Below are 18,863 nucleotides of genomic sequence, written 5' to 3'. Positions count from 1 at the left end.
GTTTTTGAATGTCAGAAATGTATATTTGTGAATGTTGAGATGTTATATTGGTTTCACTGGTAAAAATAAATAATTGAAATGGGTATATATTTGTTTTTTGTTAAGTTGCCTAATACTTATGCACAGTAATAGTCACCTGCACACACAGATATCCCCCTAAAATAGCTAAAACTAAAAACCAACTAAAAACTACTTCCAAAAATATTCAGCTTTGATATTAATGAGTTTTTTGGGTTCATTGAGAACATGGTTGTTGTTTAATAATAAAAATTAATCCTCAAAAATACAACTTGCCTAATAATTCTGCCCTCCCTGTATTGGCTAACAGTCTCAGATTTTATCATGAGAGTGAGGGCTTAGTCCTTATGTTGTGTTTGTATCTATTGATACAGTGCATTATTTTCTGTAACTTTAGAAATGTAGCCATGCACATCCGCATATTTACGATCATATCATGCAGGATGTTTTGTATCTTTTTTCCGGAATTTTAAGCAAGTCAATGTCTCCCACATGAACAGCGACTCAGAGTCAAAGGCTTTTTCATTGTCAAGAGAAGCGATCGCCCGGGATCCAAGCACTTATCAAACAATGTCTGGCGCCTATCGCTCTGTCCTCTAGTTTTGTTGTGGAGAAAACACACAGAATACCCACCACGCCCTTGCCACCTGGGGCTCCTGCACCCTGTTATGCATTTTCAGAAGTGTAAACAGTTAGATTTACTTATTCTAGTTATAATGGATATTTATTGCCTTTAAGAGCAATGTTGGTTTATATTCACTATTTTGTATGGATTTTTAATGTAGGCCGAAGTAAGTCCATGGGAAGATTACTGCGTCGTTCAAAAGAACTAGTGTTATTGTAACAATCAATTATACAGTTAGAAGATACATAACACCTGAAGAAGTAGAAGCTTTATTGTATTTCTTATCTGACCATGAATTCCACAGTGTGAGAATTGTCTAGATGTTCCTCAAAGTATATATTCATGTATCAAAGTTTGTCCCTCAGCTCTGAGACAAGGCCTCCATATGTCAGAGATGTGTAGTGTTGAAGATGTCAGGCACGTATGAGTTAACCCTTAATGGTATGATGCTTATACAACAGTGCCACCTAGGTATGAGCAGGTAATACTATACCAGTAGCAAAAGTGCATTCTGGGTAGTGTTATGACGTCACATTCCTTATCAATGTACACGCCTATCCAACAATGATAAGGTGTGTTCATCTGATAAGTTTTTGTTTAAGAAACCACATACCAAAGAGAGGGAAAAATTGCATATAACTGAATATAGGAGATAATATTGGAGAACCTCTCATGGGAATATTTATTCCATAATTCGATATCAAGCTGATAATTTATAAGTTTATTGCAATACTATCATTATCCGAGATTGGTCATAAGATTTGGCAGGGCAAGGGTTCGTATCTGTCATTTTCTTTATTGAATTTCTGTGCATAAACAATTGATTGATATATCTCTCCAAATTGAAAGCAGTATTGCATAATATTCTTGTGTTGGTTGAGTAGTGTTTTGTTGGTACCATAAAGTGGCGAATTCTGGGTACTGCATATCATTGTAGATCATTGAAATTTACATTGATTAATTTTTTATTGTATTTTATAATTGTTCTTTTGATCCATTATTAAAAAAAATATATATATATATATATATAAAGCATTTGCTTTATATCCCCGACAACCCCCGTTTATTCTGAAAGTTCTGAATTATCGAGACCGAAATACTATACTAGCTGCAGCCCGCCAGCTAAAAGAGATAAAGTTTGAAAACACTAGAATTTCATTCTACCAGGATTTCTCATCGGAGGTCCAGAGACAGACGTGACAATTCACATCGGTGAGAACACGACTGCGGGAAAAGGGCATCAAGTACGCCATGCTGTACCCTTCGCGCCTCATAGTCCAGGATGGGGATTCTACAAGATTCTTCTCTACCCCTGAGGAGGCGTCTGACTGGCTGGATAGGAGAGGCTGATCACCTGCTGGTCCCCACGTGTCCGCACAAATGCATTCCTTACGGATGGCCACGACATTTGTGAGGAGCTTCTGCTGGACTGGACACATTCGTTGATCCTTGGAATTCATACGACAATACCGAGGACTTGGTGAATTTCCATGTTCTATGTGTTTCCCTGTGTTTTAAGGGAAGGTTAGCGTATCTACGGTTTGGGACACTAGGCTCAGACTAACTGAAGGGCTATAGCCCAGATGTGGTGATTCTACAGGAGACCCACTAGAGGGAACAGAAAGTGTTAGCTCTGAACTCTATGTCCCTCCCCCATTTTCAGCGAGGCATACTAGATGAAATAATGGGTAAAGTGGCGACCCTACCAATTGCTCCCCTGATCATCTTGGGAGACTACAACGCTGTCCTAGACCCGATTGCTGACTTTGCCCCCAGGCAACTCATAGCAGATCGCTCAGTAACTGGGCAGAGGCGCACAGCCTGGCGGAGGGATGAAGACATCTACATCCTGTCAATCGCCAATACCCCTGCTATTTGGCATCGTCTGCAACGGTATCTCGTATAGACCTTGTGTTTGTTAGCCGGGACATGCTGCCGCTGTTAACCAAGGCGGAGTACCTGCTGAAGGGCATTTCAGACCATGCTCCTTTGCTTCTGATTCTTGTCCAACTGATTGCACCCCCAGATAGACAGTGGAGCCTTAACTCTAAGTGGTTGGAGGTCAACTGGGGGCATTACTGGCACATCATGGGGCACACTATGGGGGATCACTGGTAAATGATGAGGGGCACTATGGGGGCATCACTGGCAAATGATGGGGGACACTATAGGGGCATTACTGGCAAATAATGGGGGACACTATGGGGGCATTACTGGCACATCATGAGGGACCCTATGGGGGCATTACTGGCAAATGATGGGGGGACACTATGGGAGGTATTTACTGGGGGCATTACTGGCACATCATGCAGGACACTATGTGTCCTATTACAGACATGGTGGGGGCATTTAGAGGAACCTGACCGCTGCACAGAGCCCTGACCTCAACCACGTGCAGCACCAGGACGGAGACAGCGAGCTAGGCCCTGTCCTCCAGCAGGACCGCGCAAATCATCTACTGGATTGAGGGGCAAAAATTCCCACAGACACCTTCCGAAATCTTGTAGCCTTCCCAGAGGAGCAAAGGGGGGATCCTTCCCAGAGGAGCAAAGGGAGGAACCAGTTACATATTAAAGTAGTTGTCCACTTTGTGATCTTGACAACAGACCATGAGGACAATATCTGAAGCCGAACAACCATTGTAAGGGTACTTTTACACTAGCGTTAGAAGAATCCGGCACTGCCTGCCGGATCTGGAAATCCGTATGCAAAAAGTTATCTTTTTTAATCCATTAGACCTTTGCATTGAAATACCGGATCCGTCTTTCCGGTATCATCCGGAATAACGGATCCGGTATTTAATTTTTTCACAGCGGCAATGCAGCAATTTCTGAAACACTTGGTACCGCATTAATACATTTCAATGGAAATTAATGCCGGATCTGGCAAGTGCGGTACTGTTCCGGGATTTTGGCTGGAAAAAAAAACGCAGCATGCTGCAGTATTTTGTCCGGTCAAATACTGTACAAAAGGGACGGAACGGAAGACATCCTGACGCATACTGAACGGATTGCTTTCCATTTTTTTCTGGTATTGAGACCCTTTACCGGATTTCAATACCGGAAAAGAATAACACTGGTGTGAAAGTAGCCTAAAGCCTACGGATGGGAGGTCACAGAAGCTCCTGGAGATGGAAGGTGGAGGGAGTCACTTACTTTCCTGCATACAGCTAGGACTGAGGGAATCACATTGGGTTATGCTCTGTCCAACAGCCATCATCTGATAAGGGTAGCGGCTAAACGCCAGACACGAAACGGACCTTCTGACGTCACACTATCACGTGATATTTCTAGGTCACGTGGGTCGGCAGCCAGCGCGCGCTTCTATTACAGTGCTACCATTACAGTAGGAAAGTTAGGCATGGCTGCTCTGCGCACCAGCGTCTTTAGCACTAACAGGGGAGAGTGTCTGCCTGAGAGGTACATGTGAAGCCTGTGGAGGGGGCTGACAATTCTATGAGGTGTGACGGGGGACTGTCGTGTGGGATTGTATGATGGGGGGGCTGCCGTGTGGGATGGGGGGGGGGACTATGGTGTGAGATTAGATGATGGGAGGCTGCTGTGTGGGATTGGATGATGGGGGGGCTGCCATGTGGGATGGGGGGGGGACTACGGTGTGGGTTTGCATGATATGGGGGGCTGCCATGTGGGATGGGGGGGACTACGGTGTGAGATTGTATGATGGGGGGCTGCCATATGGGATGGGGGGACTACCGTGTGAGATTGTATGATGGGGTGGGCTGCCATGTGGGATGGGGGGGGACTACCGTGTGGGATTGTATGATGGGGGGCTGCCATGTGGGATGGGGGGGGGACTACGGTGTGGGATTGTATGATGGGGGCTGACATGTGGGATGGGGGGACTACGGTGTGAGATTGTATGATGGGGGCTACCGTGTGAGATTGTATGATGGGGCTGACATGTGGGATGGGGGGGACTACGGTGTGAGATTGTATGATGGGGGGGCTGCCGTGTGGGATTGTATTCTTGGGGGGGCCCGTTTAATATTGTATGCAAGGGGGGGCGTATAATATTGTATGCGGGGGGGGGCCCCGTATAATATTGTATGAAGGGGACGAGCATTGTAATATTGTGCAGAGAGGGGGCCGAGTAATATTTTGTATGCAGGGGGGGTGCTGTGTGATTTGGTATGTGGGGGTGGGGGGCGCAGTGTGATTTGGTATGTGGGGGTGGGGGGCGCAGTGTGATTTGGTATGTGGGGGTGGGGGGCGCAGTGTGATTTGGTATGTGGGGGTGGGGGGGCGCAGTGTGATTTGGTATGTGGGGGTGGGGGGCGCAGTGTGATTTGGTATGTGGGGGTGGGGGGGGGGGCGCAGTGTGATTTTGTTTGCGGGCTGCTATCTGGGGAGGCCACGTTGTATGTCAGATGTTTTACTAAATAGAACAGGTTTTCATCTTCTCCGCACCTGATATTTATTCTTATATATTTTCTACTGTACAAGTCGAAGTGAAAGCTGCAGGTTTTACTGTTTTTAATAAAAACTTATTGTTGAACCAAAAAAAAAATGTATTCTATATTTTTATGTTCATTTCTCTTTTTTTATTAATTATTTTTTATTGCACTTCTTCTGTATTCTCGGCGCTTGTAGCTGTGCCTAGAGACGGACGCAGACGTCCATAATGGTCAGTGTTGAGTGAAGCGAGCTTCAGATGCTCCATTCAAAACTTGGGAGTAATACTGTACAGTCTTAGAATGTATGGGCTCCGAGGAGCCGAAGTTAGTTATTCATGAAGTTGCGCGAGACTCCATTGAATAACTCAGGTAGTTGATTTTTAAAGTGGAAAAACACTTTAAAACTTTAATCAGAACTCTGCTTCGGTTCAGAGGTTCTAGACGGGACCGAAGCAGAGTTCGGTTTCAAGTTTTAAAGTGTTTTTCGACTTTAAAAATCAACTACCTGAGTTATTCAATCGAGTCTCGCGCAACTTCATGAATAACTAACTTCGGCTCCTCGGAGCCCATACATTCTAAGACTGTACGTAGACTAATCACTGTACAGTATTAATCCGAAGTTTTAAACGAAGCGACTTCGGATGAAGCCTCCAACGCTCACTGCCCTTGACACCAACAATGGCCTAACAGACGCACACATTACACCTCCCTGCGGATCTGTGAGGAGCAGCGTTTACTGCTACAAGGGGACTCCCTGTACAATGCTTTAACCCCTTTCTGACCACCCAACGTAAATATACAGTCCTGATCAAAAGTTTAAGACCACTTGAAAAATTGCAAAAAATACTATGTAGCATGGCTGGATCTTAACAAGGTTCCAAGTAGAGCTTCAACATGCAACAAGAAGAAATGGGAGGGAGACAAAACATTTTTTGAGCATTCAATTTAATGAAAACAACGAATAAACTGAAACAGGCTGTTTTTCAGCTGATCAAAAGTTTAGGACCACACCTCCAAAAAAAAACTAAACCCCCCCAAAACAGAAATCCAACTTCCAAACATGAGCTCAGTAATGAGTAGCTCCGCCGTTATTGTTTCGGCATGTGCTTGATGCAAGCGTTTCCATGAGGTGAGTGGGAACATTTCTCCCAGTGGTGAAGACGGCCGCACGAAGGCCATCTACTGTCTGGAACTGGTGTCCATTTTTGTAAACTTCCCTTGCCATCCATCCCCACAGGTTCTCAATTGGATTTAGATCAGGGGAACAGGCAGGATGGGCCAAAAGAGTGATGTTATTCTCCTGGAAGAAGTCCCTTGTCCTGCGGGCATTGTGTACTGTAGCGTTGTCCTGTTACCACACAGACGAGGGCCCTCAGCCATGAGGAATGCTCTCTGCCACATCTGGACATAGCCAGCGGCCGTCTGACGCCCCTGCACTTCCTGAAGCTCCATTGTTCCACTGAAGGAAAAAGCCCCCCAGACCATTATGGCGCCCCCTCCACTGTGGCGCGTAGAAAACCTCTCAGGTGGGATCTGCTTGTCATGCCAGTAATGTTGGAAACCATCAGGACCATCAAGGTTACATTTTTTCTCATCAGAGAATAAAACTTTCTTCCACCTTTGAATGTCCCATGTTTGGTGCTCTCTGGCAAAGTCCAAACGAGCAGTTCTGTGGCGTTCAAGGAGACGAGGTCTTTGAAGACGTTTTTTGTTTTTGAAGCCCTTCAGTCTCAGATGCCGTCTGATGGTTATGGGGCTGCAGTCAGCACCAGTAAGGGCCTTAATTTGGTTCGAGGATCGTCCAGTGTCTTGACGGACAGCCAATTGGATCCTCCGCCTCAGTGCTGGTGAAATTTTTTGGGGTCTTCCACTTGACTTTTTTGTTCCATAACCCTCAGGATCATTTAAGAAATTGCAAATGACTGTCTTACTGCGTCCCACCTCAGCAGCGATGGCGGCTGTGAGAGACCCTGCTTATGCAGTTCAACAACCCGACCACGTTCAAAAAGGGAGAGTTTTTTTGCCTTTGCCATCACAACGTGTGACTACCTGACAGAAAATGACAATGAATCCACATCTTTGCACAGATTTGGCCTTTTAAAAGGCATGTGGTCCTAAACTTTGGATCAGCTGAAAAACAGCCTGTTTCAGTTTAATCGTTATTTTATAATTAATTGAATGCTCAAAAAATGTTTTGTCTCCCTCCCATTTCTTCTTGTTGCATGCTGAAGCTCCACTTGGAACCTTGTTAAGATCCAACAATGTAAAATATGATTTTTTCCATTTTTCAAGTGATCTTAAACTTTTGATCAGGACTGTACCTTGGTAGGTGGGTATTTAAATATGGCGGCCGCTCGCAAGCACCATAGCTGCTGGGTGCTGTTTTAACCCCTTAAAGACCCATGACGTACATGTACTACCCACGGCTGCTCCTACCGGCATGCAGCTATGCCAGGAAAGATCAGCATGGTGCAGCTCCACTCCCCTGCAGCTCCAAGCGCTGCGATTGGATGATCAATGTATTGGTCATATCGCAGCACAGGAAGCTGTCAGCAGCTGCGGGGAGGGTCGGGAGGAGGTCAGGGGACAGTGGCTGGTGCTGAATTGGTCAGCACCGGTCACATCCGAGGTGAGGCAGGGGACACCAGTGTTTTGGGTCCCCTGCCAGCGATGCGATTGGCTGAAACAACGCTCCAGCCAATGGCAGCGCTATAGCTGCACAGGAAGAGGCAGAACGTTCCTGCATGCAGCCATTCTAGCTAGTGACTGCTTGCAGATAGGTTCTGTGCTGCTGTGGCTTGCTGGGACTTGTGCTGTACCACCACTACGAATTTAACGCCTTTGCTGCTGAAAAGAAGAAAGAACAACAACATCTGGAATAGCTGCACAATTTTTTTTTTTTTTCATTTGTAGCTGTTTCAGATCCCTCCGTTCCTGTCTCTTCCCACCCCCCGTCCCACCCCCCATCCTTTTTTTTACGGACACCATTTGGTCCGTGCACTTTTTTTGGTATTTTATTTTATTTTTTAACCATTTTCCAGCTCTGCATCACTTTTTCTGTGTGCGAGCTGTAACCGCCAAGTGCTTTTCAGTGCATACGGTACCTGCCTGATCAGCACCTGCGGATTATTTGTGCAAATTTTTTCATATTTAATTTTTCTTTGGCTAAAAAAGAACTGGTAGTTAGGCCTTTATATAAATATATATATAGAGTTATTTATATATATATATGTAAAATTTTTAGCCAATGTAGTAAAGTTTTATACGATCTGTGGTGCTCTGCAGCACGCACAATCAGTAGTGTGCTCAGTAGCATCTGCACATTTGAGGTTTTTTTTCACATTTGTGTGTGAAACAAATAACTGCAGTTAGTGGTAGTTAGTTTTAGTTATATATATATATATATATATAACTATCAATTTCAGTTAGTGTCAGTTTAGATTTCAGCACGAACGCACCATCTGTGTACGTGCATTTTGCAACCACTGAGTAATTTATTTATTTTTTGCAGAATTTTCTTTTATTTTTTTTAGAACTTTTCTTCTAAATTTAAATTTCAAATTTATTACAAGCCCCTTCACGTGTGAAAACACTACATACACTCCCCAGACTAAATAAAGGTTTACACGTTTCACACGTCACACCCCAATAAAATAAAAATGTCCCATTCATCCCAACGACTATACTCAGCTGAAGAGGCATACGCCATGCTTGCCTCCGATACAGAGTCTGCCAGTGAGGAAGAAGAGGATGCCACTTTCCTCTACTCCCTCATCATCATCCGCTGATGAGGGACCCTTTAGAACAGGCATGCTCAACCTGCGGCCCTCCAGCTGTTGTAAAACTACAACTCCCACAATGCCCTGCTGTAGGCTGTTCGGGCATGCTGGGAGTTGTAGTTTTGCAACAGCTGGAGGGCTGCAGGTAGAGCATGCCTGCTTTAGAAGGTGCCACAGGGTAGCAGCGGAGGCAGCCCCCCAGAGTGAGCCCACATGGACCCCACCCCCTGACGATTATCAGCCCCAAATTCCGGAGGTCGTGGGCCACTCAGGAATTCTGATAGATTGTGCAGACTTCACTGAGCTAGAACCCAAACAACTTATACGCCCAACAATTCATTGCTCAGAAGCCTAGTTCGCCATACGCTAGACCCCTAGGTTGGACCCCAGGTCCGTCTGGTGTATGGGAAATAGACAGTTCACTGTGAGCAGGCTAAACTCCATGTCTGAAGAGGACCTCACCAGCAGGAGAACCTCTCTGTATATAACACATGGAAAAGGTCCGTTTGGTGTATGGGAAATAGACAGTTCACTGTGAGCAGGCTAAACTCCATGTCTGAAGAGGACCTCACCAGCAGGAGAACCTCTCTGTATATAACACACAGAAAAGGTCCGTCTGGTGTATGGGAAATAGACAGTACACTGTGAGCAGGCTAAACTCTATGTCTGAAGAGGACCTCACCAGCAGGAGAACCTCTCTGTATATAACACATAGAAAAGGTCCGTCTGGTGTATGGGAAATAGACAGTACACTGTGAGCAGGCTAAACTCCATGTCTGAAGAGGACCTCACCAGCAGGAGGACCTCTCTGTATATAACACATGGAAAAGGTCCGTCTGGTGTATGGGAAATAGACATTACACAGTGAGCAGGCTAAACTCCATGTCTGAAGAGGACCTCACCAGCAGGAGGACCTCTCTGTATATAACACATAGAAAAGGTCCGCCTGGTGTATGGGAAATAGACAGTTCACTGTGAGCAGGCTAAACTCCATGTCTGAAGAGGACCTCACCAGCAGGAGAACCTCTCTGTATATAATACATAGAAAAGGTCCGTCTGGTGTATGGGAAATAGACAGTTCACAGTGAGCAGGCTAAACTCCATGTCTGAAGAGGACCTCACCAGCAGGAGAACCTCTCTGTAGGTAACACATAGAAAAGGTCCGTCTGGTGTATGGGAAATAGACAGTTCACTGTGAGCAGGCTAAACTCCATGTCTGAAGAGGACCCCACCAGCAGGAGAACCTCTCTGTATATAACACATGGAAAAGGTCCGTTTGGTGTATGGGAAATAGACAGTTCACTGTGAGCAGGCTAAACTCCATGTCTGAAGAGGACCTCACCAGCAGGAGAACCTCTCTGTATATAACACATAGAAAAGGTCCGTCTGGTGTATGGGAAATAGACAGTACACTGTGAGCAGGCTAAACTCTATGTCTGAAGAGGACCTCACCAGCAGGAGAACCTCTCTGTATATAACACATAGAAAAGGTCCGTCTGGTGTATGGGAAATAGACAGTACACTGTGAGCAGGCTAAACTCCATGTCTGAAGAGGACCTCACCAGCAGGAGGACCTCTCTGTATATAACACATGGAAAAGGTCCGTCTGGTGTATGGGAAATAGACATTACACAGTGAGCAGGCTAAACTCCATGTCTGAAGAGGACCTCACCAGCAGGAGGACCTCTCTGTATATAACACATAGAAAAGGTCCGCCTGGTGTATGGGAAATAGACAGTTCACTGTGAGCAGGCTAAACTCCATGTCTGAAGAGGACCTCACCAGCAGGAGAACCTCTCTGTATATAATACATAGAAAAGGTCCGTCTGGTGTATGGGAAATAGACAGTTCACAGTGAGCAGGCTAAACTCCATGTCTGAAGAGGACCTCACCAGCAGGAGGACCTCTCTGTATATAACACATAGAAAAGGTCCGTCTGGTGTATGGGAAATAGACAGATCACTATGAGCAGGCTAAACTCCATACCTGAAGAGGACCTCACCAGCAGGAGAACCTCTCTGTATATAACACATAGAAAAGGTCCGTCTGGTGTATGGGAAATAGACAGTTCACTGTGAGCAGGCTAAACTCCATACCTGAAGAGGACCTCACCAGCAGGAGAACCTCTCTGTATATAACACATAGAAAAGGTCCGTCTGGTGTATGGGAAATAGACAGTTCACTGTGAGCAGGCTAAACTCCATGTCTGAAGAAGACCTCACCAGCAGGAGAACCTCTCTGTATATAACACACAGAAAAGGTCCGTCTGGTGTATGGGAAATAGACAGATCACTATGAGCAGGCTAAACTCCATGTCTGAAGAGGACCTCACCAGCAGGAGAACCTCTCTGTATATAACACATAGAAAAGGTCCGTCTGGTGTATGGGAAATAGACAGTTCACTGTGAGCAGGCTAAACTCCATGTCTGAAGAGGACCTCACCAGCAGGAGAACCTCTCTGTATATAACACATGGAAAAGGTCCGTTTGGTGTATGGGAAATAGACAGTTCACTGTGAGCAGGCTAAACTCCATGTCTGAAGAGGACCTCACCAGCAGGAGAACCTCTCTGTATATAACACATAGAAAAGGTCCGTCTGGTGTATGGGAAATAGACAGTACACTGTGAGCAGGCTAAACTCTATGTCTGAAGAGGACCTCACCAGCAGGAGAACCTCTCTGTATATAACACATAGAAAAGGTCCGTCTGGTGTATGGGAAATAGACAGTACACTGTGAGCAGGCTAAACTCCATGTCTGAAGAGGACCTCACCAGCAGGAGGACCTCTCTGTATATAACACATGGAAAAGGTCCGTCTGGTGTATGGGAAATAGACATTACACAGTGAGCAGGCTAAACTCCATGTCTGAAGAGGACCTCACCAGCAGGAGGACCTCTCTGTATATAACACATAGAAAAGGTCCGCCTGGTGTATGGGAAATAGACAGTTCACTGTGAGCAGGCTAAACTCCATGTCTGAAGAGGACCTCACCAGCAGGAGAACCTCTCTGTATATAATACATAGAAAAGGTCCGTCTGGTGTATGGGAAATAGACAGTTCACAGTGAGCAGGCTAAACTCCATGTCTGAAGAGGACCTCACCAGCAGGAGGACCTCTCTGTATATAACACATAGAAAAGGTCCGTCTGGTGTATGGGAAATAGACAGATCACTATGAGCAGGCTAAACTCCATACCTGAAGAGGACCTCACCAGCAGGAGAACCTCTCTGTATATAACACATAGAAAAGGTCCGTCTGGTGTATGGGAAATAGACAGTTCACTGTGAGCAGGCTAAACTCCATACCTGAAGAGGACCTCACCAGCAGGAGAACCTCTCTGTATATAACACATAGAAAAGGTCCGTCTGGTGTATGGGAAATAGACAGTTCACTGTGAGCAGGCTAAACTCCATGTCTGAAGAAGACCTCACCAGCAGGAGAACCTCTCTGTATATAACACACAGAAAAGGTCCGTCTGGTGTATGGGAAATAGACAGATCACTATGAGCAGGCTAAACTCCATGTCTGAAGAGGACCTCACCAGCAGGAGAACCTCTCTGTATATAACACATAGAAAAGGTCCGTCTGGTGTATGGGAAATAGACAGTTCACTGTGAGCAGGCTAAACTCCATGTCTGAAGAAGACCTCACCAGCAGGAGGACCTCTCTGTATATAACACATAGAAAAGGTCCGTCTGGTGTATGGGAAATAGACATTACACTGTGAGCAGGCTAAACTCCATGTCTGAAGAAGACCTCACCAGCAGGAGGACCTCTCTGTATATAACACATAGAAAAGGTCCGTCTGGTGTATGGGAAATAGACATTACACTGTGAGCAGGCTAAACTCCATACCTGAAGAGGACCTCACCAGCAGGAGAACCTCTCTGTATATAATACATAGAAAAGGTCCGTCTGGTGTATGGGAAATAGACAGTTCACTGTGAGCAGGCTAAACTCCATGTCTGAAGAGGACCTCACCAGCAGGAGGACCTCTCTGTATATAACACATAGAAAAGGTCCGCCTGGTGTATGGGAAATAGACAGTACACTGTGAGCAGGCTAAACTCCATACCTGAAGAGGACCTCACCAGCAGGAGGACCTCTCTGTATATAACACATAGAAAAGGTCCGTCTGGTGTATGGGAAATAGACATTACACTGTGAGCAGGCTAAACTCCATACCTGAAGAGGACCTCACCAGCAGGAGAACCTCTCTGTATATAATACATAGAAAAGGTCCGTCTGGTGTATGGGAAATAGACAGTACACTGTGAGCAGGCTAAACTCCATGTCTGAAGAGGACCTCACCAGCAGGAGGACCTCTCTGTATATAACACATAGAAAAGGTCCGCCTGGTGTATGGGAAATAGACAGTTCACTGTGAGCAGGCTAAACTCCATGTCTGAAGAGGACCTCACCAGCAGGAGAACCTCTCTGTATATAATACATAGAAAAGGTCCGTCTGGTGTATGGGAAATAGACAGTTCACAGTGAGCAGGCTAAACTCCATGTCTGAAGAGGACCTCACCAGCAGGAGGACCTCTCTGTATATAACACATAGAAAAGGTCCGTCTGGTGTATGGGAAATAGACAGATCACTATGAGCAGGCTAAACTCCATACCTGAAGAGGACCTCACCAGCAGGAGAACCTCTCTGTATATAACACATAGAAAAGGTCCGTCTGGTGTATGGGAAATAGACAGTTCACTGTGAGCAGGCTAAACTCCATGTCTGAAGAAGACCTCACCAGCAGGAGAACCTCTCTGTATATAACACACAGAAAAGGTCCGTCTGGTGTATGGGAAATAGACAGATCACTATGAGCAGGCTAAACTCCATGTCTGAAGAGGACCTCACCAGCAGGAGAACCTCTCTGTATATAACACATAGAAAAGGTCCGTCTGGTGTATGGGAAATAGACAGTTCACTGTGAGCAGGCTAAACTCCATGTCTGAAGAGGACCTCACCAGCAGGAGAACCTCTCTGTATATAACACACAGAAAAGGTCCGTCTGGGGTATGGGAAATAGACAGTTCACTGTGAGCAGGCTAAACTCCATGTCTGAAGAAGACCTCACCAGCAGGAGGACCTCTCTGTATATAACACATAGAAAAGGTCCGTCTGGTGTATGGGAAATAGACATTACACTGTGAGCAGGCTAAACTCCATACCTGAAGAGGACCTCACCAGCAGGAGAACCTCTCTGTATATAATACATAGAAAAGGTCCGTCTGGTGTATAGGAAATAGACAGTTCACTGTGAGCAGGCTAAACTCCATGTCTGAAGAGGACCTCACCAGCAGGAGGACTGATGGGGCCACATGCTGAGCTTTCCTTTGACCATGATGATGGTGAGATCACAGGTTACCGCCAGACTCTTGCGATCTGAATACTTTGATGGGAACATTTCACAGATAACTCTTGATGAATAGAGAATTTGAGCCAATACTTTAGTTTTCTCGGACACTGGAAGGCGGACATTTCTCCGTGATTAGAGACTCATCTGCAGCATCATCTGAGCTCAGACCCTGTTCTCACAGGACTCGGGGTGAAGGGCGTCCATGATACGGATTCATGTTTTATGGGGATATTAAACAGTTAGGCCCCCTGCACACAAACGTTTTTTGTGTCCGTTTGGCAGAACGCTTTTTCAATTCCATATATGGAACCATTCATTTCAATGGGTCCGCAAAAAAACGGAATGTACTCCGTATGCATTCAGTTTCCGTTTTTCATTTCAGTTCAAAGATAGAACAGGTCATATTATTGCCTGCAAATCATGTCCCGTGGCTCCATTCAAGTCAATGGGGCTGTAAAATAAACGGATACAGAATGCATCCGTATGTTTTCCGTATTTGTTCCATTTTTTGCGGAACCGTCTATTGAAAATGTTCTGCCCAGCCGAATTTTAGAATGTAATTACTGTATATGCCTTGTTTCCGTTTCTCAAAAAATGGAAACCAAACGGAAAAACGGAACGGAAACTGAGACAGTACTGAAACAAAAAAAAATTAAAAACGGATCCGTTTAAAACGGACCGCAAAACCATCCGGTCTTCTGCAGGAGGCCTTATAAGGATTAAAAATAAAAAACTGATTTTCTACCACTCATCTGTTCAACTTTAATTGGCAAAATTAATTGTAATAGATCACATACCACAAAGGGTTAAGAAGGTCCTTACGGAGTATGGAGTTTAGCCAATTCTGAATCTGCTAAATCCCATCATAGTTCCGGACCTGACCACCAGGGGGCTGAGAGGTCCGTGCCGTGTATGGGGAATAGACGGCTCCTATGGAGTCCGCTATTCCCCATACTTAGTAAGGACCAGGTCCGTGCCCTGTCTGGAGTTTAGCAAAATCAATGTGAGCTGGCTAAACACTAGCGCTGTTCCGGACCCGTCCACTAGGGGGCTAAGAGGTCCGTACCGTGTATGGAGTTTAGACAGCTCTTAGAGACCTGCCTATTTCCCATACTGCAAAAAGACCAGGTCCGTTTGGTGTCTGGAGTTTAGACACAACCATCTGATAAGGTCACCCGGCCCCAGAGACCTACCTGCAGTCAGCACTGCCATCAGCAGGGAGTAGAGCAGACCTGGGCAAACTACGGCCCGCGGGCCGTATACGGCCCGGCGGACCTTTTAATCCGGCCCCCGGCATTTTTGTTGCCGCCGCCGGCCCTGTAACAGCACGGAGTCACTGTCCGGAGTGAGGAGGGGGCGGGGCCCGCGGCCGCTCTGCGCTCCGCTCTGCGCTCCGCTCTGCTGCCTGGCCTGCCTGTCTCTTTAACAGAGCAGACCAGTGGCTGCTGGAGCGTGATGCAGCTGCCGCACAGGCAGAAAGAGGAAGGAGGCGGAGCCCCAGCCAGCAGCCACAGCCAAAGCCAAGCAACTAACAGAACTTACAGGTATTTGGTGGGGGTGGGGGGGGCTCATATAGGACAGGGGGACAGTGTGTGCTTTCCTGCCTGCTACTACATCACCCCCCCCCCCCCCAGGGATTGTGGGGGTCATTAAGGGTTGGACTTGCTGCTGATGTTGAGTGTGCCAGTGTGTGTGTGTCCGTCCCTGTGTGTGTGTGTCTGTCCCTTTGTGTGTGTGTGTGTGTGTGTCCGTCCCTGTGTGTGTGTCTGTCCCTTTGTGTGTGTGTGTCTATCCCTGTGTGTGTGTGTTTGTCCCTTTGTGTGTGTGTGTGTGTGTCCATCCCTGTGTGTGTGTGTTTGTCCCTTTGTGTGTGTGTCCCCGTCCCTGTGTGTGTCCGTCCGTGTGTGTCTGTCCCTTTGTGTGTGTCCGTCCCTTTGTGTGTGTGTGAGTGTGTCTGTCCCTTTGTGTGTGTCCCCGTCCCTGTGTGTATGTCTCTCCCTGTGTGTATCACCTTGCCCACAGTGTTCCTATGTCTTGACGCAACTGCTTCAGAACGTTCTGTGCGGGGAAGAAGATGGAAGAGGAGGCAGCGCCAGCATGGAGTCTGTGCGATAGACACAGGGAGGCACACTAAGGACGAAGGTAACACTTCCACATGATCTACACTAGTGTTATCTGTGGTTTTACATAGGACTGCAGGTAACACTACTACATTATTTAGCACTAGTGTTATCTGTGGTTTTACATAGGACTGCAGGTAACACTACCACAAGGTTAGCTCACACAGGGCGCCTGAACACCTAAGGCCGGCCCTGGCTGCGCACCCCAGCGCCAAGGGATGACGTCACTGATGTAATATGCCTCTTATATGTGGAGAGCGGTGATGTCACAGATGTAATATATTACTTATAAGTGATATATTACATCAGTGACATCACCACTCTCCACACATAAGTAATATATTACATCAGTGACATCACTGCTGTCCACATATACCGGTAAGTAATACATTACATCAGTGACATCACCGCTCATCACATATATGTGGAGAGCGGTGATGTCACTGATGTAATATATCGCCTATATGTGGACAGCGGTGATGTCACTGATGTAATATAACATTATATGTGGGGAGTGTTCATGTCACTGATGCAATACAGCGCTCCAGATGGCGACCAAAATGGTCGCCAATGCGCCTTAAAATTTGCAGATGGCGACAAGACTTGTCATAGGCTACAGGCCTGAGGTCTATTTGGTAGTGAAATCCCAGCGCAGGCAGGCATGATGATGTCATCACGCCCGCCTGTGCCAGGACGCGGTGATTTTATGCAGTATTGAGTTTAGCCTTTTGGCCCGGCCCTCCAAAATATTTTCAGTTTCTCATGTGGCCCCATCGAAAAAATAATTGCCCACCCCTGGAGTAGAGGAAGGTTGTGAGCTCCCTCATGTTCTTCTCAGCCCTGATCCTGAGGCCAGGAGCCTCCACCCTGATCTGTAATGGCCGCGGCTCCGGGCGCGCTCTGTACTTTCACTTTCACCTTCACCACAGAAGAAGGAAACTCAAGACTGACATCTACTGGTGTATACTGACACTACACCCTGTACACTGACACTACACCCTGTACACTGACACTACACCCTATACACTGACACTACACCCTGTACACTGACACTACACCCTGTACACTGACACTACACCCTGTATACTGACACTACACCCTATACACTGACACTACACCCTGTACAGTCGTGGCCAAAAGTTTTGAGAATTACATAAATATTGGAAATTGGAAAAGTTTCTGCTTAAGTTTTTATAATAGCAATTTGCATCTACTCCGGAATGTTATGAAGAGTGATCAGATGAATTGCATAGTCCTTCTTTGCCATGAAAATTTACTTAATCCCAAAAAAACCTTTCCACTGCATTTCATTGCTGTCATTAAAGGACCTGCTGAGATCATTTCAGTAATCGTCTTGTTAACTCAGGTGAGAATGTTGACGAGCACAAGGCTGGAGATCATTATGTCGGGCTGATTGGGTTAAAATGGCAGACTTGACATGTTAAAGGAGGGTGATGCTTGAAATCATTGTTCTTCCATTGTTAACCATGGTGACCTGCAAAGAAACGCGTGCAGCCATCATTGCGTTGCATAAAAATGGCTTCACAGGCAAGGATATTGTGGCTACTAAGATTGCACCTCAATCAACAATTTAAAGGATCATCAAGAACTTCAAGGAAAGAGGTTCAATTCTTGTTAAGAAGGCTGCAGGGCGTCCAAGAAAGTCCAGCGAGCGCCAGGATCGTCTCCTGAAGAGGATTCAGCTGTGGGATCGGAGTGCCACCAGTGCAGAGCTTGCTCAGGAATGGCAGCAGGCAGGTGTGAGCGCATCTGCACGCACAGTGAGGCCAAGACTTTTGGAAGATGGCCTGGTGTCAAAAAGGGCAGCAAAGAAGCCACTTCTCTCCAGAAAAAAACATCAGGGACAGATTGATCTTCTGCAGAAAGTCTGGTGAATGGACTGCTGAGGACTGGGGCAAAGTCATATTCTCCGATGAAGCCTCTTTCCGATTGTTTGGGGCATCTGGAAAAAGGCTTGTCCGGAGAAGAAAAGGTGAGCGCTACCATCAGTCCTGTGTCGTGCCAACAGTAAAGCATCCTGAGACCATTCATATGTGGGGTTGCTTCTCATCCAAGGGAGTGGGCTCACTCACAATTTTGCCCAAAAACACAGCCATGAATAAAGAATGGCACCAAAACACCCTCCAACAGCAACTTCTTCCAACAATCCAACAACAGTTTGGGGAAGAACAATGCATTTTCCAGCAGGATGGAGCACCGTGCCATAAGGCAAAAGTGATAACTAAGTGGCTCGGGGACCAAAACGTTGACATTTTTTCGGTCCCATTGAGAACTTGTGGTCAATCCTCAAGAGGCGGGTGGACAAACAAGAACCCACTAATTCTGACAAACTCCAAGAAGTGATGATGAAAGAATGGGTTGTATCAGTCAGGAATTGGCCCAGAAGTTGATTGAGAGCATGCCCAGTCGGATTGCAGAGGTCCTGAAAAAGAAGGGCCAACACTGCAAATACTGACTCTTTGCATCAATGTCATGTAATTGTCGATAAAAGCCTTTGAAACGTATGAAGTGCGTGTAATTAT

The 18,863-nt window shown here is 46.2% G+C and overlaps 1 protein-coding gene across 1 annotated transcript in view; it reads right to left on the bottom strand.

Annotated features, from left to right (window-relative positions):
- The window catches only part of LOC120980495, a 105,240-nt gene extending 87,991 nt beyond the window's left edge, over positions 1-17,249 (bottom strand). The window contains exons 1-2 of the mRNA XM_040409631.1: positions 17,127-17,249; positions 15,394-15,427 (exon numbers count right to left, since the gene is read on the bottom strand). Of these exons, the coding sequence (XP_040265565.1) occupies positions 15,394-15,427; positions 17,127-17,147 (55 nt within the window). The 5' untranslated portion in view covers positions 17,148-17,249. The remainder of the gene's footprint in view (positions 1-15,393; positions 15,428-17,126) is intronic.
- Positions 17,250-18,863: the final 1,614 nt, after the last annotated feature.

Source organism: Bufo bufo, chromosome 10 (genome assembly GCF_905171765.1).
Source record: "Bufo bufo chromosome 10, aBufBuf1.1, whole genome shotgun sequence".
NCBI classification, from domain to species: Eukaryota; Metazoa; Chordata; class Amphibia; order Anura; family Bufonidae; genus Bufo; species Bufo bufo.
Note: the sequence above shows the minus strand (reverse complement) of the source record. Positions and strands in the feature narration are given on the sequence as shown.